General features: G+C 40.9%; 2 protein-coding genes across 2 annotated transcripts; one reads left to right on the top strand and one right to left on the bottom strand.

Annotated features, from left to right (window-relative positions):
• The first annotated feature begins 6,639 nt into the window (after positions 1-6,639).
• si:dkey-166k12.1 (solute carrier family 22 member 6-B) lies at positions 6,640-13,779 on the top strand. The gene is made up of 10 exons (XM_063899223.1): positions 6,640-7,442; positions 7,949-8,052; positions 9,130-9,284; positions 9,679-9,847; positions 10,013-10,127; positions 10,969-11,066; positions 11,179-11,399; positions 11,485-11,593; positions 11,861-12,073; positions 12,175-13,779. Exons 1-10 carry the CDS (start codon positions 7,116-7,118, stop codon positions 12,263-12,265), a joined length of 1,602 nt encoding a protein of 533 aa, XP_063755293.1. The 5' UTR covers positions 6,640-7,115; the 3' UTR covers positions 12,266-13,779.
• On the bottom strand, positions 13,622-21,393 carry zgc:110239 (uncharacterized protein LOC550326 homolog). Its single transcript, XM_063899222.1, has 11 exons — positions 21,194-21,393; positions 19,870-19,929; positions 19,688-19,780; positions 18,567-18,739; positions 17,746-18,007; positions 17,452-17,647; positions 16,806-16,999; positions 16,642-16,733; positions 14,692-14,853; positions 14,211-14,400; positions 13,622-14,129 (listed from the first exon to the last, which is right to left on the bottom strand). Exons 1-11 carry the CDS (start codon positions 21,234-21,236, stop codon positions 13,942-13,944), a joined length of 1,653 nt encoding a protein of 550 aa, XP_063755292.1. The 5' UTR covers positions 21,237-21,393; the 3' UTR covers positions 13,622-13,941.
• Between the last annotated feature and the right edge of the window lie 1,192 nt (positions 21,394-22,585).

Here is a 22,585-nt window from a genome sequence, read left to right as displayed (position 1 = left end):
AAAAAGAAACCAGTCCAAACACTGATGCATTCACTGTCCTCTGCTATTCTCCCTGCCCCTCCGCCCACATGGAGGTGGAGAGATGAGAAAGTGTGTGTGTGTGTGTGTGTGCGTGTGTGTGTGTGTGTGTGTGTGTGTGTGCGTGTGCGCACGCGCGCTCTACAGCCACTGAGTTGGAGGTGGAACGGATGTAGAACGTTATAATAAGGGGGGATGTAGGACGGGGAGAAACAGCCAATCAGAGACGGTGATGTTGCAGTGCACTTCCCTTCATCCTCTCCCTTCTGCTTCTGTTACATCTATCTGCCTCCTGCATGTTACTATGGTGACCCTAATGCAATAACAAACCCCTGACACACACACACACACACACACACACACACACACACACACACACACACCGCATACACACACACCACATACACGCACACTCTTACCATTAATCATGCTGAAGAAAGAGGAATATGTAACTTCCTGTAATCTGAATAGATCACGCACAATACATTCCAAAGTGATTCATCATTTTCCTTAAAGAGGCCTTATTCTGCTTTTTTGGGTTCCCTTTTTTTCCCCTGTAGTGTGTTACATAGGTTTCTGTGCATGTAAATGGTCTGCAAAGGCTAAATTCCCAGAGTTTCCTCCACAGGGAGTTTCTCTTGAAATGAGTGTAATACGGCCCCTTTAAAATAACAACACACGGTAACTCAACATCGTTAATAGCATGAAGCGTGGCACCACCTTGTGGCGGGAGGATATATCATCTCTGTGTTTGTATTACTATTTGTAACTTACATTTTATTTTCATGCTAAATCGGCAGAGTATAATGTCACTATTGAGAAACATTTAAAATCTCCTTTTTGAAACCCTGTAACTTCCTCATTAAGTGCCATTAAAGCATTCAGAACACATACTGAACAATAATAAACAAACAGGTATCAATATTAATGGCAAACCTTTTAAAACTGTTTGCCTGAGAAAGCCTCTGCAGAGTGAACTGCCTCTGAGAGAAGTATAACGCAGAGTGGTGATAGGGCAGGAAGAGCGCAAAATCCCCAGAAGACGTATTGATCGTCCTGAGCCAATAAGCAGAATCATTATGTGTTTTACAAGAGTTAAAATTAAACTGAAAAGAGAAAGGGGGTATGGCATTAACCAATCTGTGAGATTACTTCCAGGCAACTCGTTTCCTTGGAGAAGTAGGGTGGGTGGAGACTTGAAAAGAAGGATGATGCAAATGTAATATTACTGTAAAAGTGTACCATAATAACCCCACCCTAGCCCTTATTTAACCCTATAATAACATATGACCTTATATTCTTGGATTTCAAATTAAAAGAGAACTAACCCCAAAGCGATTGCAGGATTAAATACCCAAGTGGTTAAATCCTTCACTTTTAAAGCCATTTGTTCCACCACCAACCCCAGAGAAAATCCACCAGGTTTAATCTCCAGGTTCTGTCATTTATTACTTTTCTGAATTTGCATCGCCTGGATTTGAATACTTAAAGCTTCCTGCGCACTTCACCCGCAGCACAGGGGACAGATATTAAGGACGTATTTAACCCTGTACTGACTCACAGAAGTATTTGAGGGTCTCTTCGATCTGCTCGGTGGTCAGGTCGATCCTGGTGTCCGGTGCGACGAGCGGAGTGTGCAGCCAGTCATCGTGGTCGTAGCCGTAGACGGTGTCGGCCCTCAGTCGGTACACCGGCAGCTGCTCCTCCAGCAGGCTGATGATCTCGAACTCCGGCAGGTCGGTGCTGTTACACACATCTGCGCAGAGAGGGCAGGGAGGGACAGACCTCAATATACTGCTACCTGGTGATGCATACAGGACTTTTTAAGGTACTATATATAATGTATTAAAGAACCATACCATACCATACCATACTATACCATACTACTCACAACTCTTTATCTTTAAAAGTCAGACTTGTTGTTCTTTGGATCAAGATTGTCCTATTCCTAGAGTTTTTCTGTTTTTGTATGTCTCCTATTTTTTCTACCACGCACGCATGCTGGCACACACACACACACACACACACACACACACACACACACACACCTGTGATGGTCTCAGCGTCCCTGCAGTAGGGCTGCGCCGGGTCTGTGTCGACCACGCTGGCCTCGGCCTCGCTCACATACTGCTCCTCGTTTGGGTGCAGCCCGTCTGGATCTGGGTCTGGGTCGGGGTCCAGGTCTGGGGCCGGGGGAAGGGAGGGGGCCGGGGAGGCCAGCTTGGCTCACCTCTCACTGGAGGAGAGAAACAGGGGCCATGGGCCTCAGGAGCTGGAGCTCTAGCAGGTCCACCTGACAGACAGGAGACTGCAGGAACATCAAACCTGGAGGAAGGAGGGATGGAGAGAGATTCTTTTACAGAGACGTACTCGTGTTGCTGTAACAAAGTCTACATGAATCAATGCGCCTCTCTCTTTCCCTGGAGTCTTTAAGGAAGTGCTGCGTCTGCACTGCGCTGAGGGAACCACAGCCAACAAACTGCAGTGAGAGAGCACTCTTCATCTGTTGGGAAATGAAAGAAGGCACATGGGTTTTAAGAGCTGAGGACAGCATGGTAAAATGAGAGGTTGCTACTTAAGTGATCCATGAATGTTTTGGACTATTGGAAGTTCAGTAGAAGCCAAAGCACAGGACAGTAGCTTCATGCATGGAAAGAAGTCATGATAAGTTTTATAAAAAATGTTAGATAGATGTTTACTAAGTCCATTTACTTAATATTTATGTATTAATGTGCATTTTTAAGATAATAACTATTATTATTATTTGTATTTTGTATTTGGTTCACTAAATAATGTCCATTTTGACATGCTATTATTAGCAATAACACTCGCCCCCTGCCAAAAACGCATCGATTTGAGTGCATTGTTTATTTAAATAACATAATGACATCACTATGTAACCCTTCCGCTTCTATTGGCTAATGCTCCAGGGGGCTAGGGGGCAGGAATTCTCTTAGTGGTTGACCAACCAATAACAACTGAGCCAGCCAGCTAACCAATCAGAGCAGAATGGGCTCTGATTTCAGACCGAGGGTGAAAAGAGGTGCTGCAGCACAGGCAGTACGAGAAAAATAAAGAGCTTTTTGAACATTAAAGCATGGAGACATGAAACAGTAGAGACACAAACTAGAAAAATGAACCTGAAAATGAGCATAATAGGGACCCTTCAAAGATAATTCTGGAACCAGTGGCAATCCCTGCAGCAATCTCCTGACTCAGTCTCACAGGGAGGCCCTCCTCACAACACAGACTAATAAAGTTGTACATCCTGAGTCTACTATCTGAAGTAGATGCAGTGGTGCTTGTGCATAGCGACCTTGCATTGTCTTGATTCTGCAGGGCTCAGTGTTTCAGCAGGCTTCAGTCAGTAAACACACCACAGATCGGATCATGAAATTCACCTGCCTGTCACATCAAACGGCTCGCGATGCGGAGCAGAATAAAAATAGAGACGAAAGAGAAAAAGGTGTGTGTGAGTGTTTGTGTGTCCTCTGTAGCCAGATCAGGAATAGGTTCCTGCCTCTGTACTAGCACAGGATAAAAGACAGGTGGTGATGTATGAGTGCCCCTGACATCAAATGCTTCAAGCACATGCATGACACACCATCATAAAAAAATGACCAGACGCTTTGGCCAATGCTTCTGTTCTCTGTGCAGCAGCATCGCAACCTTGGGACGCCTTTTTCATTGCGGCAGCTTATATTTTACTCTCTGTTTGTCCCGTTGTGTTAAACCTTCTCAAAGGGCACTTCCTGTATTACCTAATCTGTGGATAAGAGATCATTTTCAGTTTCAAAACTGTAAAAACACGCACATGCCTCTTTGGGAATATAAATCATGCATTTTTAACAGTCCTAAATCACTGCCCTTATTCAACTCAACCATAACATGCCAACATGCAATAACTCCTTCTCCTCCTAAGTTTTTTGCAGGTAAACATTATTTAAGATATCTTATAATATAATATATACTTTAGCATGGATTAGACCAGAAACAACAGACTTTAGGATTGATAAAATATCTATTTTTTTGATAACTAAGAAAATAATGACTGATCTTTAGTTGGGAATCTTACATTGAGGACAAATATGTAAGGCGTGTTTCCTCTTTAATCCAAAATTAAAGCTGTACATAAGATATATATTAGAAAGCACATGTCTAAGGCTTATTTGATATCCTCTATTAGTAAAAAAAAAAAAAAATGCTACTGTCCTGCAGAGAATGCTGCAAGCTGCTGCTGCTGCTGATGGTGCTGCTGGCTGGATCCCTGTAAATAGGCCAGCGTTCATCCGTGCATGTGGTTTAAACAGCATAACACTACTATTTGAATGCTGTCTGAGGGCGTGGCTTCATCTCCATCAGGATCTCTCAGCACGGATTTGGACGGTTTTTTTTAATCGTGTCCTTACAGTAGCACAATCAGCGTGTCAGAACATGACCAGCTGACCCTATGATGCATGACATCGCCATTGAAAATCTGCAGAAACATACTCACACTCAGCAGGGACTGATCCAAAGCGTTTCCTTTATCAGAAATCCCCCCCAAAATGATGAGTTTGGTAATCCTTCAGGGAGGAATTAGCGGATATTGATGATTGGAGATGAAACGTGTCCTGTCAGCAGTTTGTGCGGATCGCTGGGATTTTTATTTATTTCTCTGGACTCTGAACACAGCTCTGCAGGATCAAGGTCACCTTAGTCTGGTTCCCAAAGTCGTTCTTGACCCGGTCCACTCTCCCTTCCCTTCAGCCATCTCCCTCTGTCTCTGTCTCTGCCTCTTGTCTCACTCTCTCCGGAGCCTCCCTCCCTGTGAAGCTTCTGTTCTCCGCCTTCAAAATAAAACCCTGATCAGAGAAGAAATTTTAAAAAACACAACAAAATAAATAAGGAAAATGTATCTTAAGGATTCTTAGTGTGGCGTAATTTGTCTCAAAAGTGAAAATGTTCTATATGATCTCCCAAATAAAATATTCTCTCAGGTTCCAAACATTTTATATATATATATTTATCTATATTCTCTTATTTTGTTTTATAAATCTGTTTATATATTTATTTCCATTTGGATTATTTTATTTCTTTCTATGTATTGGCTCAGAAAGCCATAGTAGGCTATAGTTTTTTCTGTGAATGTGTACTCTACTAGTTTTGTTTCACCTCAATTTCCTTATTACATGATATATTTATAGCTTTAAAATGCAATATAGGCCGACAGAACCTCCTCATTTTTATTTGGACCTTTTTAAATGCCATTTTTGTGCTTTTATTTTATAACGAACCCCTTTGTTTCTAATCACTTCCGGTTAAAATATATCTGACTTGCCACCCAGACACCCAAACCAGAATCAGTTACGTCACGAGCACCCACAACAGGAAGAGGCCATAAATATACAAACAATGTGTAAAATGTGAAACACAATTGAACATTAAAACCTTTCAAATATTTTACTTGTTCAACTTAATATTTGTTGTTACTACATATGAGCATATAGACAGTACACTCCGGCAAGGTGAGGAAGATAATGATGCACTAACAAACATCTTTCAATTGACAAACTGAATGTAAAATAGGCTCTTTTTTTTTTTTGAATCTGCAGTGATTGCCTCCCACAAACTAGACTGTAGAGAGAGGAGCCATTGTTGTCCAGAATAGCATGCAGAGTCAGCCATTCCTCAATCAGACTGCTGTGGACCTGACCATGTTATAACTGGCCCGAGAAAAGACATGTCTCATTGTAATATATTATAATACATTAAGTTCTGCATAGTGAATGAAGAGTAACCTTGTACTTTTGGTCCTTGTTCTTTCATTATTCTTTGGTCTTGGTGTCGAGTTCTAAGCATAACACAGTCAATATGTTAAACACATCATAAAACTGTATTTCAACATGTCCAAATAAAAGGCATTACAAAATCACAAATAAGAACAGATAAGAACACGAATGATAAAAAGCCAAATAAGTCAAATTAATAAATATAATATATTAATTTGAAACAAATTAATCAACTAAAACAAGCAACTGGAAGTTAAATCGGATGACATTGAGAATTTAAATTGCCCTCTAAGGATCAAATACTAATAGGGACAAACTCAGTCTTTTTAAGAAAAGTGGTTATGACATAACCACAGTATAAATTACACCAGTTAATCTCATAATTTATGTTTTCGCATGTGCAAACCACATATTTAACCATATTATTTTGGCACTGTGAAGCAAAATAAGATACCATTGTAATTTATGACCCCCTACATTATCTTCCAGTATCAGTGATGGCAGACCGAGGTCAGAGAAGAGGTCTCACTGTAATGCAATCTTCCAGCAGGAGAGGGCAGCAGAGGGCCAAAGAGGATATCCCCACACACTGTTTCTCACAGATTCTTGGCGGAGATGTGTTGTGTTTACCACACATTAACAATCGGCATTTTAATTCAAAATTTTGAAAGGCAAGTCCAATTGATGCTTCCATCGTTTGCATTAAGAAAAGGCATGATAATAACCAGTGCGTTAGTGGTGTTATGTTGCACTGGAGTGGGGGTTAGGACGTTTTGTAACCAGGCTACAGCCCTGCCCTACGGTTACATACGCGCTCCTCATTGCTCCTTACAAAACCTGTGCATTTCACCAGATTTTGAACCGTGTGGGACACAGCGAGAGAGTCAAAGCAGTCACTTTACTGTTTACGTACCTTTTTTCCCACTTCCAATGACGATTTCGCATTTCATTTTTTAAGAAGTTGTTGTTATCTAGATAAAACATTTGGAAAGCAGCTGCTGGAAATTTGGAAAGCAGCTGCTTTCCAAATTTTTGAAATGCGATTTCGCATTTCATTTTTTAAGAAGTTGTTATCTAGATAAACATTTTGGAAAGCAGCTGCTTTCCAAAATTTTGGAGAACCAGAGAAATCTTTACACTTCTGCAGATTGCTGAAGATGGGTCATGTTGGAAGACAGCAGCTGTACTAGCAGCACATGGGAGTATATGTCCTTGTTTACGTCCTGAGGAAGCAGCCACAGCTCCCCACTCTGTTTCAGGCTATTGTCTGCTGGCTGTCAACACTTAGCCTTCCAGCTTCTCCAAATTGTCCTACATTTCCCCAAAATGAATTTCGACCAGATCCTGTCTGCAATCGGAGGCTTCGGAAGGTATCAGAAAATTCTGTACATATGGATTTGTTTACCACAGATCCTCCTCGCCTTCCACATGATGGTGAGCATATTCACGGGATCCACGCCGCCCCACCACTGCCGAGAGAGCTCCAACTCAGTGACCGGGAATCAGTCCTCATTCCCGGGTACACTCAGTGGAAACTTCAGCCTCTCGGATTCCTCCTGTTTCTCTTCGGATGTCAACTGGACTGAGCGTGTCCCATGTGCACCGGGCTGGGTGTACAGCAAGGAGACTTTCCAAAGTACCACAGTCACCGAGGTACATAACAAGCTGATGTTGTGCACATTTTATTGCAATTCTTTTGTCTCTGTGTTGCTTGCTTTTTTAGTCATTAGGAAATCAAAATACATGACATTGAAACATGATGTTTGTACTGAAAATGAAAGCAAGGTGAGCACAAACAAGCGAAGTAAGACCTCGAAATAGCAAAGACTGGTATATATGTATGGTTTAAGGGTATTTACTCTTCATTTTGACACAACAACAAAAAATACTGCCTTTCTTTAGTGAATCTGGTATTTGCCACAGTGAGCTTTTTTTGAGGCGGCAGTGGCTCAGTCAGTAGGGACTTGGACTTGGTCTTGGGACCGAAGGGTCGCCGGTTCACGTCCCGATCGGACCAAAAAAAAAATGGAGTGAGCTGGTAGCTGGAGAGGTGCCAGTTCTCCTCCACCATCAACACATTCAGTGATCCAGCTTTGCAGCAGTCCATTGATGGAAAAATAAAAGTGTAACCTATTCTGTGTTTCCTTCCCTAATAACAGTGGGACCTGGTGTGTGACAGGGCGGGACTGAACAGTCTCGGGTCATCTGTCTACATGTTCGGTCTGCTGGTGGGGTCAGTGGTGTTTGGAGCCATGGCTGACAGGTAGCCTATGGCTTTGTTTCTCGTTCCTAATCCTGAGGCCTCTACAACGCTCAGCCAGACCATCAGCCGTCAGAAAGTCAGCATCAAAGCATTTAGATGCAGGTTCTGACCCTTGAAGTACTGAGCATTTTGCACAAGTGGCCCATATGTCAAAGGTTTGATAAGGGCCCACATTAAAAGTCAACAACACTGTAAAGAAAGTGACTAATAACTAAATAAAACCCAGTGTCTACAATGCCTATCTGATACAAAGAGAGAGGGCCAACCAACCTTAGCAAGCAGTTCACACAGACAATAAGACTGCTAAACACCTGAGCTCTGTGAAGTGCCTCCATAACCCAAAAATGTTCTGTTTGCGTCGCACTATTTATTTAATTTGCTATCTTAATAGTTACTAACAGAACAAACAGTATTTAATTCCACTTCACTGTGCAATATTTCATCTGAACTTGCATTCTGTACTTGTATATTTAATTCTATTACATGTACATGTGTAGAAACCTGCATACTCGACCACTTTCAACATTCCTTGCATAATTTAGCTTATGGTGTTTATTGTTTTTCTGACAGGGATATTTACTTCATCTGCACTAGTTATAGACTGATGTAAAAACAAATGCCTGCACTATTTCACTCTAGTTCAAACTACTCTGTTTGATTATGCACTACTTTTTAGATTTATTTTATTATTTCTATTCTATTTGATCACTTATAATATACGTAATCATATGTCCTTTCATTATATGTTGGATTGTTGGAGGAGCTCGTGACTAAAGATTGTCATTGCCATTAACTACACTGTAGTGACTGTGCACGTGATAATAAAAACTGTTGAACCTTGAACAATACTGAGCATTATAATTATCTCCAGTAATGCATTTATTTTTATCAGTTATTTAGCTATAGTGACAGACAGCATTCAAATCTCCATGAGGCACTAACACTCACATCTTATTGATATTCCTGCAGGCTTTGCATCTTCTCACAGTAACACTTGTCTGTTTAGCTCACCCTGTCACAGTCATGGTTGGATGGTTTGCATGAGCAAACTCATGACTGCTCCTCTCTCTGTGTAAGGTACGGCCGACGTTTCATCCTGCTGCTGTCCATTGCTCTGCAGACATTGTTTGGAGTCGCCGTGGCCTTTGCACCCAACTTCCCCATCTATGTGACTTTACGCTTTCTAGTTGGCACCACGATATCGGGAGTCATCATCAACGCCTTTGTGCTCGGTACTTACACTCAACAGACTTCTCACGTGTGAATTATGAATTTCCAATGACAATTAAAGGGGCACTATTATGCTTTTTGGGATATGTTTTTGTGCATGTAAATGGTCTACATGAACCTGGATCTTAACATAACATATCCTCTGTACCGTTGCTAGCAGAGATAATTCTTTACTGTCAGTCAAGAAGCAGTGGCTGGACATCTCCTTTGTCAAACCTACACCTATTGTACAGTGTTATAATTGCTCATGCTTTCTTTGTCTAATCCCACAACACAAACCCTTGCCACTCTTTCCACAACTTCAAAGCTCCACACCACAACCCCTGTTTAACCCTCTCTCATAAATCCTCCTCTCTCCTCTCCTCTCCTTCCAAAACCTGCACTGTTTTTCCCAAGGCACTGAGTGGACTTGCACCAAGAGACGCATGCTGGCCGGTATAATCACCGACTATGCATTTGGTCTGGGCTACATGCTGCTAGCGGGCGTGGCATACTTGATACGAGACTGGAGAAAGTTGCAACTGGCTATATCGGTCCCCGGTTTCCTGCTCATCTTCTATATATGGTGGGAAATTCAACAAGCACCTGAACATTAAACCAAATGTTTATTCAAACATTTCTTCACGAGTCAATGAATGCCCTCTTTGTGATTATCATTTCCTGTCCTACTCTTATTTGTGGCACTTTTCCTCTCCCTTCTCCCCTTGTCTGCTCTCTTTCTGTCTGTCAGGGTTATTCCTCAGTCGGCCCGATGGTTGTTGGCAAACGACAGAGGGGAGGAAGCCATCACACTCCTCCGCAAAGCAGCACTCGTGAACGGCCGTGTCTTACCTCCTGCTGTACAAGTGTGTCTCTCTGCATTTCATAACTGACTGCTATCTGAGCTATTTATTGCATCTTTTGTCTGCAGTCACACCTGATAAAGAATAATCTTTTTTAGAATTTGCTTGTCCATTTCCTTATACTTTTCCCTACACTGCATAATTCAGAGTTAAAATCATGCCAAGATGGGAGTGTTACAAAATGATATATTGTTTCGAGTTTGCTCACTATTTTCCTTTTCACAAATGTGTAGTCTTGAGTAAATGTTATTGAAGAAGCCCAATTGCTGTACATACATATTGACATTACTATGTAACACTCGCTCTTCTATTGACTAGTGCTCCAACACATTGTAAATGATAGGCTAATGGGTGGGACATCTCGACAGAGCCCGCCAGCTAACGGAGCAGACTGGGCTCTGGTTTCAGACAGAGGGTGAAAAGAGGTGCTGCAGCACAGGCAGCATGAGAAAAATAAAGAGCTTTCTGACCATTAAAGCATGGAGACATGTCCCAGTAGAGGCACTAAATACAAACATGAGTTTAAGTTGTCCTCTTTAGAACAAGAGTAGAAGAATGGAAGAATACACTTTTGGCATTCTAGTGAGTATTTATAGCAGGACAGGTATGTAGGTGGAATTTTCTCAAAATAACGCACAGTACCCAAGGTCATACCAACAAAGGAACACTCACTGCAACAGCTGGGATAATGTATGTGTTTTTAGTAGTGTACATTTAGCTATACGACTCTATAACACGCCTCGTGCTTTGGCTTCAGAGTTAATACTTGGATTTGATAGAAATAAAATAAAAGTATAATATCACCAGCATTGTCTTCAAAGGTTTTTGTTTTTACTGTTTCCAGGTTGAGAAGTTAAGTGGAGGGAAGCAAAGTTACTCAGCTGTGGATCTCGTAAGAACTCCTCAAATGAGAAAGAGGGCTTTCATCTTGTTCTACATCTGGTAGGGTTCTCATGTATTCACACATGCTTTACAGTTCATGTCTAATCAATAACAAATCATTCTATGTTCCTTTGGCTGTCTCATTTCTCTCTCTCCCTCCGTCACACCCCAGGTTTGTGAATGTACTGGTGTATTACGGCCTCTCCCTGGGTGTGTCCAGGCTGGGGACGGACATCTATCTGACCCAGTTTGTGTTCGGGTTGGTTGAGATTCCGGCTCGTACTGTCGTCCTGCTCGTCCTGCTCGTCCTGCCCTTCAGTCGCAGACTCTCCCAAAGTGGATTTCTGGCTGTCGGAGGCCTCGCCTGTCTGCTCATTCTCACCGTCCCTGCAGGTGCATTTCATTTCTTTCTGTGTTCTCCAAACCTTTATCTCATACTCATAAAACTGATACTCAAGTGTCTCATCTCCGCCTGTAGATTATCCCAATGTCCAGGCTGGTCTTGCCATGGTGGGAAAGTTTGGCATAACAGCTTCCTTTGCTGTGATCTATGTGTACACTGCTGAGATATTCCCCACTGTGCTTCGGTAAGACATGTTCATACAGTTTCAATCACTTTTCACATCCAAAATGATCCCAAAGTGATTTTCTGTAACGCCTTACATGAAGCTTTACTTATGAAACGCTAAGTTTAACTCAATACACGTGTTTGTTATTTTATGTAAATTACAAACCTATTTACTACGTGGGGCGAAACCCCCAAAAGAACAATAGGCTCTTTAACTTTCTCAATACCTAATAAATTCAGATTTTTCCAATCATCTTGTTCCTAACCGTTCCGTCCTTGTGTTCAGGCAAACAGGAATAGGTGTATCCTGCATGTTTGCAAGGATGGGCGGTGTGTTGGCTCCCATGATAAACATGCTCCACAGCCAAAGCGCCACTACACCTCTGCTCATCTTCGGTACCACCCCGCTGCTCGGGGCTTTCCTGGCCCTGGCGCTGCCCGAAACGGCCGACAGACCCCTGCCTGACACGCTGGAGGACGCAGAGAACTGGGACATGAGGTACCACAATGTTCTTGAAGCTCTTTAGCACTCATTTGTGAATCCTGAAACATCTGCAGAAAGCTCAGTGTGTTCTTTGTGGGTTTTCTATCGCCTTCCAGCATCGAGAAGGCTGAGATATCTGAGGAGATGAGCCAATCAGCAAGCTGCACTGAAGAGCAGGAGCTAAAACGCCTCGCAGGCCAGGTCTAACTGTGTGTGAAATGTGCCAAAATTCAATTATTCACATAAATACAACAACCTCACCTTTGTTACCAGGTACTGTACTTAACAAGAGACACTACAGACTTCCTCACATCCACTGGTTGATATTGAGATTTGGGGCTATTCTGCTTCTATTACACATTAGGGGTTTACTTTACTAAACTTTGTATATTGTCATCTCTAGATTCCTCCTAAATTAGCATTTGTTAATGAACCATTTGCACGTTTAATCAAACCATTTCCTTGATATACAAAGAACAATTTCAGTCAACTATAGAAGTTTTATAAATGAGTTCAATTTGCACATTTAAAGAAAGATTTCAGAAAAACATGTCATATGTCAAAATCATTTCCTTAAGGGGAAATGTGCCGGTGATATCTAATAGTTCAAATGCTCTACCCCTTCACCTGTAGTGTTAACGTTAAACCCTCTATGCAATACATTAGGAGCTCTATGCAAACACACCAAACTGAAACGCACAAATCATGCTTTTATATTTGCTGACGAAGAAGATTTAACAGCCTACAGTTTTTGAAAATGAAATCTTGCTTTACAATGTTCTCGAGAAGTGGTTATATGTACTTGACATACGTGGTGAGACAGAATAAATAGCTCCCCATCAGAGTTTGCAGGAAGACCCAGATTGCATGATTGCATTAACGTCATCTTTTTCAGGACTGAAGGATTTGTTATTAAAAGAACTCGTACGATATTTTTATATAAAAAGTGTACCATGTCTGTGGACTGTTGTTGGAATACCATTGTGGTACTTTACTGCTGTATTGAAAAAGCAAACTGCCTCGTTTTCTTTACTCTCAAGCCAAGAGAAATAAAGCTAGTCGAGTGAGATTGCATGCACTAGTTACCTTTATTAAAGTAGCGTTTTGTCAGACTTGCGTAGCTCAGTTGCTGTTTTTTACGGATACTTTTGGATGTTTTTGTGATGAGCATGTGAAAATATATTTGATATCAGCATCGTTTGTAAAGGTTTGCTGTCTTTATCATATCGACTTAAACTGAGATGTACAATGGATCTGTATCATGACATGGATCTGTGAAATATCTTTTGACTTTTTCTATTACGTTTTTAAGGGCTGTTATTGTTATGAATAAGAATTTGTGATACATCAAATGGCATGCATCAGAAGTATTGGTTATGCATTATGCAATGTCCCTCGAGAAAAAGACTCAAAAAGATTTGATTCTCCAAAATATATTATTCCCATCGCCAGGAAGTCAGTGAATCCTTTTGCTAGTGCGTGACTCTACAAAGCATGCATTACAGCTGCCCAACAGCGTTTGAACATGATTGTTTACCAAGAAAAGGGTCCCGGAAGCCATAACACTTTGTAACTTCTTTATCGCATTGATTCCAGACCACTGCATTTGAGTGCAACATCAAAAGCACGAGAACAAATGAAAATGTGACAAAATGTACAACTGAATTGAAGGCACTGCAGATATGTGGCACTAGCAATAAACTTGTTAAAACCTGTTTGGAAACGTGAGCTTGTTTTGTGCAGCCTCTTATTTCACCCTGTCATTCCACAGCAACACATAACCATCACAAAGCAGCTCAACACGTCTGATATCAGGCAGCATTCACTCTCAGGCACTCGCATAGTGGCTTTAACTCATAACTACACAGCAGAAATGTGTAAATCTATGCCAGTGTGACGTATGTAGCATCAGTGGTGACCCCGCAGTTGTTGTCCTTCATAGACATGAGGATGTAGCCGTCATTGCCCCAGTATGTGGACCATGAGTTCTTTACCAACCAGTAAGACTCCCCGCTCAGGGTGCCGTATCCCACTGCAAGCACAGCATGATCCAAATCAGCCGTGGTGTTACCTGAAAAACACCAGAAACGAGTTAAAGAACAAGATCGGTGTTGCTGCAAAAATTGTGAGCACCGGGGCGATGTAAACTCACCACAGGCCGGTTCATAGTAGACGCCGTGGCTGTAGAACACAAACGACCGGTGCCCGGCATCGATGCTAACGGCCACCGGCCCGTTTTTGAAGAGCGCCAGCTTAAGGGCCTCTGCATCTCCTGACGTGACGTTGGTGTAGCTCTTGATTTGTGCAGTAAGCAGGGACGCGTTCACATGGCAGAATCCATTCTGTTCAGAGAGGAAGGCAGACAATTTAACACTGAGTTCATGTAGCAGCAGGTAAGAAATGTGGTTCTGCTTATCGGTCAGATCTATTTCCTAATTGATTTAGGATTTTCCTCATCAAGATAAATGAAGGCCTAAACAAGTTTTCAGCGACAATGCAGCTACTTTAATTTCTCAGAGTGAACACACAAGTAAATATTTGCCTAATAATGTTTGATCATGTTAGAATTAAGGGAACAGGGGGCCAACATTTCAGGTAGCGCATACAGGCTGCATATTTTGGATTAACCTCACCATCCCCATGTAGGCTCCGTAGGTTTCTGTTGTGGCGATGCCTCCATGTTTCATGATCCACTCGTATCCTCTCCACTCCTCTCCTCCATCACAGCCGTTATTGCCGAAACCCCAGGAGCAGTCCACCAGCATCTGCTGGGACAGAACCTGCTGAGAGCCCGTCTGAAAAAACAAGAGAGCAAAACATGACCACACTCACATTAGAGATCCGTTACGTCTGGGGCACAATAAAATGATAAACCCCAAAAGCACGACAAAAAGAGTTTCCAAAAAAGGTTTTTTACTAGAGGTAATATTCCATAGTCACAAAGGTCTAAGCATAACGCACACTAGCGTGGTGACAACTCAAAACGATCTGGCACTGGGCACAGAGACAAACACAGCTTAAATATACAAGGTGAACACAGGTGTAAACAATAATGGCGGGGCAGTTAATCAGGTCAAGGGGAGGGACAACCAAGGAGGGGAAATCAAGCTAACGAGACACAACACGATCTTGGCATGATTCATATTCTCTGAGGCAGAAAAGTTCATGGTTTAGGACAATAAAGTTCAGTCGGGACATGTTGTACACCAGCTGTTGGGTTGCATCTCCAGGTTACTGTGCAGATGCTGTGAGGTTACCGAGAAGAAAATATAAAATTGGCCCCTGTGGAGTGGCTCTGTTTATGAACCTGTCTGTCTGCAGCCTGCAGGTCACTTGCTGCTGCGTTGCTGGCAAAGGTATAAAGATAAACTGCTGGGGCTTCACAACAGTACTATCTCCTCGCCTAATCCAACTGTAACTGCAAACACTAGATATGCATTCATAGAGACTGCATGCGTCTTGTCTGTGCCACCATTTCAAGTGAGAAATCTCTAGTCATTTTAGTAAAACGGCTGAATATTTGAAAGTAAATATTAAAAGATAGGACTTTTCTCCATTTTCTTTCAGAAACAATAAAATAAAACTATGATAACCATGCTTTCATCACAACAAAACTGTATATTTTATAATAACAACCCTTCTGCCACCTTTTCCCTGCAGTCGGTCTATCAACAAGACTCAATCACTTACAGCTTCTGGTCAAGGCAAGGGACGAAATCAGGAGTGTTTGTGTGAAAGAGTCGAATAATTTGGGCATTTCAATGGGGAGCCTTCACATCCCATAATACACCGTCCAATGATGGGATCGAGGTGCTTGGCAACAACAGAAAAGGAATGTCTTTGAGCTTTGCCGTGCACGGTATTGAGGCAGCCTGGAGCCGATACACGTCTGTCTAAAGTGAGGGTGGAACAATGACTCTTCTTGTGGACCCCCCCCCCCCCCCCCCCCCCCCACACTCCTCTGAAGGACGGGACTTGTTTAGAAGGGGGGACTTTAAGGACACAACAGGAGGGCTGCAACTCAAATAAAGAGCATCACATGCATCATCATTTCACTAAGGCGAGCGAAAACAGACTCGGATGGTCAGCCCAACCTTTCACAGAGGAGTGCAGCAATTATATTTGACTATTTATTTTAGGAGTTTAAAATTGAATACCATGATTAAGTCTTGTATCATTTATAATAAGCATACTTCATTTATTTTGAAGACGGATCAAGGTTTATTAATCCCCTAGGGGCCATTCAGTTTTCACTTTAACTTTCCTGTAAAAGTAAGCTTCCTGCTTTGGACAAATAAAGGTTTCCTGATTTTGATCATTTCCCTTTTTGTGCTGTTCTACTAATCATGTTCTTTGTTTCTATTAAATGTGCTGTATTTTTTTCTGCCTAAAACCCAATTCCTTTTCCTACAGCGACAAGGACGATTAAAGTTACAGTTTAGCACGTCTTAATATTTAGAAAGGTTCTAACGACAGATTAACACCAAACGTAACTGTGATGCAAATCAACCCAAACATGAAGCGCCATGCTGATCTTCAAACAGCACTAAGGAGTATGGAAACACTGGAGAGCTGTCCTTTACCTTCAGGAAGAGAGCGCCCTCTACTGCTCCAGTGGTGGCAAAGCTCCAGCAGGAGCCGCAGATGGCCTGGTCCTTCACCGGGGTCACAGCGCCTGCAATGAGTGGAGGTAAAAACTAGGAACTCCAGGAAGAAAGAAACATCTTTGGTATATATATTTACGTACCGTAAAGCCTCCAGTCAAGTGACTCGGGTAAGTTCACCCCTTGGTAAAGCCTGGAGGGGAAGGGGAGCCCTCTGTTTGGGGTCTTTCCTCGTTTCCTCCCCCTCATGGTGGCCAGCTCCGACATGGTGCGATCCGACAGAGAGTTCAGAGCCAGAGAGAAGGGAAGCCCTGCTCGGTTTTTTGAGTGGACATACCTACAGAAACAAGAAGACAGTCATCAGAAACCTTCCAATTTCAACTAGTACTTCGTCCATGACGGACTGCTATTAAGCTAGCCTGATTTCTTTAAGAAGTTCATGTTGTTTTAACAGAAAGCCCTACTTAAGTCCCTGTTTTAAGTGTTATTTGTGCCTTGCGTGGTAAAACCTCTTATTTTCATTTATTACTGTTGTTATAACGTACCTTTTTAGGTATGTTGCTATTTTATCTTAATTTCTGCGCTCTGTGGGCCTATTTTGTCATGGTTTATAGGATTGTGGCATCTTGTATGTTCTATAATACAAATAAAATAGTTTATTAAAATACAAAATTCCAGTGAGAAAACTTGTTTATTCAACATAGTTTGGTTGTTGTTGTGCCATTTCATATAAGAAGAGACTTTTGCAACTGCATAAAATATGAATAAAGCACCTGATGTTCTTCTCACCTGAGGTTTTGAACGAAAGCGTGCTCTCTTTTCTCGTGCTCTCTCTCATCGCTGTACTGACGCTGAAACTTGTCCTTGAAATGGTTGAACATGCGCTCCGAGTGGCCGGACGCTGAGGTGTGGATGAGATCTTTCATTGGATTGGCCAACATGTGGTGCTCCACGCCCGGACCAGGAAATCCCCCACAGGTCATCCCTGTAGGGTGAGAAAATAAACAACCAAAGAAGTGTGTTTTTATCCCCTTTTAAACTTATAAAAATGATTGATGTTTGCACCTACAGCGGAGCACTAACCTTCAGGCAGAAAGAAGACTTTGGGGTCCACAAGAGGGCTGAACTCTTTGTAGTCCACCAGGTATTTGTCGTAATGTGAGCCCAGCAGCGTGTTGTACCCCATCATCTCGTAATGCAGCGGGGTGGCTAGATCCTCCTTGCTGTTTGCCCCTCGCTCGGAGTGTGTCACCCACAGTGTGTAGGTGTTCTTCTTGTGACCCACAGTGGTCACATTCTGCCAGACTTCACACAGGGAGCCTCCATAGTACTCCATCCTCAGGAACTATGGGAGGTTAGAGAGCCAAACTCAGTGGACATTTTTAAACGACAGGTGAGGAAGGTATTTATTGTCAGATCTGCTTCTTAACAGCGACATTGTTTTTTAAATTGTTTTTAAATGAGTTAACAGTGGCACTGTAAAGAGGATGATGCTACTTATGCTGTTTTAATGTATATAGCCTAGTTTTCCCGACTCCCCAACTCAAATCTCACACATGAAGAGGTATTCATGGATGCCATTTATTCGCACACACTGTCCTGACCTGTTGAAACAGAACGAGTTGGAGGTCTGCAGGGCTGCCAACCCGCTTTAAAATCTGTCTGCTCGGGTTCAGTCTGAAGTTACATTTGAATAAGTCCAGAATAGAAACGCGATGGGGGAAGTAAACAGTTGTCTTTTCAGCAGTTCTTTTTTTATTCTATTTTTCCATGCTGTAAAATAATCTAGGAAGTGCCTTGGTTCATTACCATGGCAACAAGTGACAGTCTTCAAGTTTGTTTAAGGTTATAAAACTGCTTTTATTTAGGTGCTCAAATATTGCACCGTCTTTACAGTCACAGACCTGGAAGCCCTGCACGTCCGGCAGAGACGCCTGCGTTGTGACGGCTTCATCGGCGGTTCCGTTGGTCTGGAAACACTTCATCACGTTCTGCTCCGTCTCCGTGGTCTCTGGAGAGATTTTATAAGCAACGCCCCACTGCGGCTCTGCACCCAGCTGGTAGGTTGAAACCTGGCCTGTTGATGAACAATGTGAGAAGTTAAACAGTTAGCTCCTTTTCTGTTGTGTGGGTTTTTCTGCATTCCCAAAGTTTCCTCTAGTTTCTCTCCCACACACTCATCCGCGACATATTAACATCACTATGTAACACCCATGCTAATGGGCAGGACATCTTTAAGCAGTTTACCAATCGCAACAGAGACGGTCAGCTTACCGATCAGAGCAGGCTGGGCTCTGGTTTCAGACAGAGGGTGAAAAGAGGGGCTGCAGCACAGGCAGTATGAGAAAAATAAAGAGCTTTTTGAACATTAAAGCTAAACAAAAATTATAAAATGATCATTATAGCTTGCAATTACATCCAGTCTTTTATTTCTTTACTTAACAGTTTTATTTCTAAACCTAGTGTGTTAACCCCTCAGAACTCTCTCTGCTGCCTAGGTAATATGTTTTGTAAATAATCCCCAATCTGGAAGTGTTAATTTAATGAAATGAACAGCTGTTGCAAAAAGAATAATTGATAAGTTGCTTATCCACTTCTTTTAATGACTAAAACTCATATTAAAACTTCCATTTCCCCCCAATGTACAGACTGTGAAACCCCACGAGGAAAATGCATAACTAGGGATACTGGGCTACTTAAATAGTATAATCCTTACTGAGTAACTGAGAAAAAATCAATCTGACATTTTACCTCATGATGATGGTAAGGATACAAAAGAAGAATCTTACAAAATAATCTTAGACAGAAAGTAACAGGCTCAAAGTCATATGAGCTGTAACACGAGGTAACAGTAAAACTTCTCCAGAAGTGCTTATTCTTTCTTTTTCACTTCTTTGTTTGTGCTTATGTTCTGCCCCGGTGACAATGGTCTGACACAAGAGGTTTTCAGTTTCTCATCAGTCATCCAGCCAAGCAGGAAAAACACAGAGTCAGCTTTAAGAGAAACAGTCAAGAGGTTTCTTACCATGGTAGTAGTCTATTCGGCTGGACTTTGCCGCTAGATCTAACCAGGCCTCAAATGGCTCCTTGATCTCAGCATAGGGCAGAGAGATCACTCCTGCAATAGAAAAGTCAAACATGTTATTGTGTAATAAGACTACATTATAAGGAAAGGACCCTAATGTGTAGTATGCAGCCACTGCTTACCTTTGACATGATAGCTGTTCCCAAAATGTGGAAGAGAAGGGACTGCTTTTCCCTCTGCAGCTAAAAAAAAGTGATATTTATTTAACACTCGTAACACAATGCATGCGATAATATGTGTACAGTGTCTTCGTCAATTAAAAATGCTCAAGACAAATAACTAGAAGAGAATGTTGTAATTTGGTAAAAACTCTTGTTTGTTTTTTTTAACACAAGCTATCCCCATAGCAGACATTGAATGGATGCCTTTTGTGAGTCATTTTGTGAGGAAATTAAACAATTAAGATAAGAGAATGCTTTATTAGTCCCAGAAAGTGGGAAATGTGCAGTGTTTTAGCAGCAAAAAGATAAAAGTAAGCAGATAAAAACAATAAAAGTAAATATTGTAGACTATAAGATTAAAACTATTGCACACATGCTATGTAGTTTTCCAAAGGATAGTAAAGTATGTGCTGTCTACTCATATAAAATCTACATAATGGGTCAACTGGGAGCAGTATTGAGTAAATATTATACATTATTAAGCCATTTTGCAACTTAAACCTATTAGTAAAAACATAATAGCTCCCAGTACTTTATTTCCCACAATCCCTCCTATTGCATTTAGCAAAGGGAAGGAATAACAATGTAACACAAGGACTTATTACACATGTATAAGAGAAAAGTTCAGTCAATAAAATGTAGGATTGTGTGCTACATGCATACCCAATCAAAGAGTAGCTTATATAGTTTGGCCCAGTATCATAAGCTATATTGTAGGATGCATCAGACGGCCATAATAGGCAAATTAAGTGTAAATGTACACATGTTTGCCTGAAGTTTGGCATTAATTTAACCAGAATTCCAATATTCGTCCAACAGAGGGGAACTTTACATTGTTACAGCAGTATAGATAGAGCAGAAAATAAATTTAAAAAAAATAACCAACTATTACATAAAGAACCATGCACATAATACTATATTTGAAATAAAATACAAATAATTACATAATAATAATAATATATAAACTCTTGTTGAAATGGACTACCCAAGAAGAAGTAGCCAGTAGAAATACTAATATTAGCTAGGAACATATTGCACAACAGTGGTGTTATAGTCTTAAAATAAAAGTCTTTAAAGCAGACATATATTAGTATAAACTCCATAAGTGAAATGCATGTACTGTGAGTATGAACTACTGCTGTAAAACACGTATTCCTGAAAGTATTCCTTAAGTTATCTGAACAAAAGCCTTCATGTAAACACGCTGTAATAGCACTAACTGCTATGCTAGCTGCTATTATAGCATGTAGCTAACTGAAAACATAATGTACATTTAGTCTCTTACCTATTACAGCCCACAGAAGAACCACTGCGATGTACAAACGCATTGTTTCCACTGTGGGATCAGAAAAACAGGAGTCAGACTAAACTAAAACAAAAACCCATGACTCGCAACCTTCGTTTGTTATTAAATAACTAACCGCAAAGACCAAAAGTAACTGACGTCCTCCCTCAACCAATCACGTCGTTGCTTTAAAAAGCGTCCTCCATTCAGATACGAGAGGTGGGGTTTATTTCCGAGTCATGTGATTTGAGTCATATGACTTAAACTGTTATACCAAAGATTTAGTTATAATCGAAAAATGCTGTATTACAACGTTATAAACAGCCTCTACTACACCAGTATACTTTTAAAATTGTGTAATAATAATAATTAATACAGCACTGGAGTTACAATTTTGAGCTACTTGTACCTTAGTCTCAGTTTATGTTAGTTTGTACTAGGCTACACCACTACATTTTAGAAAACAATATTGTCTTTTTTTTACTCCATGACTGCATTAAGTGACTTGTTCCTTTTTAGATTCAGATCATTACTAATTACAAATTCATTATTGAAAGAACTATGATCTATAATTGTAGGATAATTAAGATATCCATCAGCATACAAGAAATGAAATTAGTTCTACCTTTACACACTGCCATCAATAATCATATCCCCATCATTTCATATATATATATATAATTATGAAATGGGCCATTAAGCATAAGGAGTACTTCTACTGTTGGTACTTTAAGTATATTTTGATACAGATACCTTTTTTTCTTCCACCGCTGATGATACTGTTTCTGTGTAACGCTTACGTTGAAATGTGGTGAAGGTTAGCTACGAATGAATGGTATTTATTAAGTTGTATTACTTTTTTGATAACTTTTCTAATTAATGAAACTGAAAATGCCAAAAAAACAAAACCAATTTCAAACCACACAGTGTAAACCCCAAAACAGTACTCCACACTGATTCCTACTGTCAAACTTTTATTGATATTCATATATTCACATTTAAAAGAAAATGACAAATTGATGATTAGAAATACATCTTCATATTTAATCAGCCATATCAACTGAAAACAACATTTTGCAATTGATTGTAGAATTGTATAGAAGGCGGCAATGAAGGGGTACATCAACAAATTGGTTATGGAATAAGTTGATTGTTTTGTCATTTTAATTGGTGTATTGCTTTATGTCAGATATGTGATTGTGTTGTTGTTGTTTTTGTTGTTGTTGTTGTTTTTCTGCCATTTATTTACATTTCAGTGCAGTTAGTGTCCTAAAACCCGCACATTTCGGTCCATGACATGATGAAAATATGAAGGAAGCCTTATCAGAGGGACAAAAGGATGTCCATATATGGTCATTTATGATTTATACCATATAAGGTCATTTAGAATCT

This window comes from Eleginops maclovinus, chromosome 13, assembly GCF_036324505.1.
Source record: "Eleginops maclovinus isolate JMC-PN-2008 ecotype Puerto Natales chromosome 13, JC_Emac_rtc_rv5, whole genome shotgun sequence".
In the NCBI taxonomy this organism is placed as follows: Eukaryota; Metazoa; Chordata; class Actinopteri; order Perciformes; family Eleginopidae; genus Eleginops; species Eleginops maclovinus.
The sequence above is the reverse complement of the archived record's forward strand: the minus strand, read 5'-3'. Positions and strand labels throughout refer to the sequence as shown.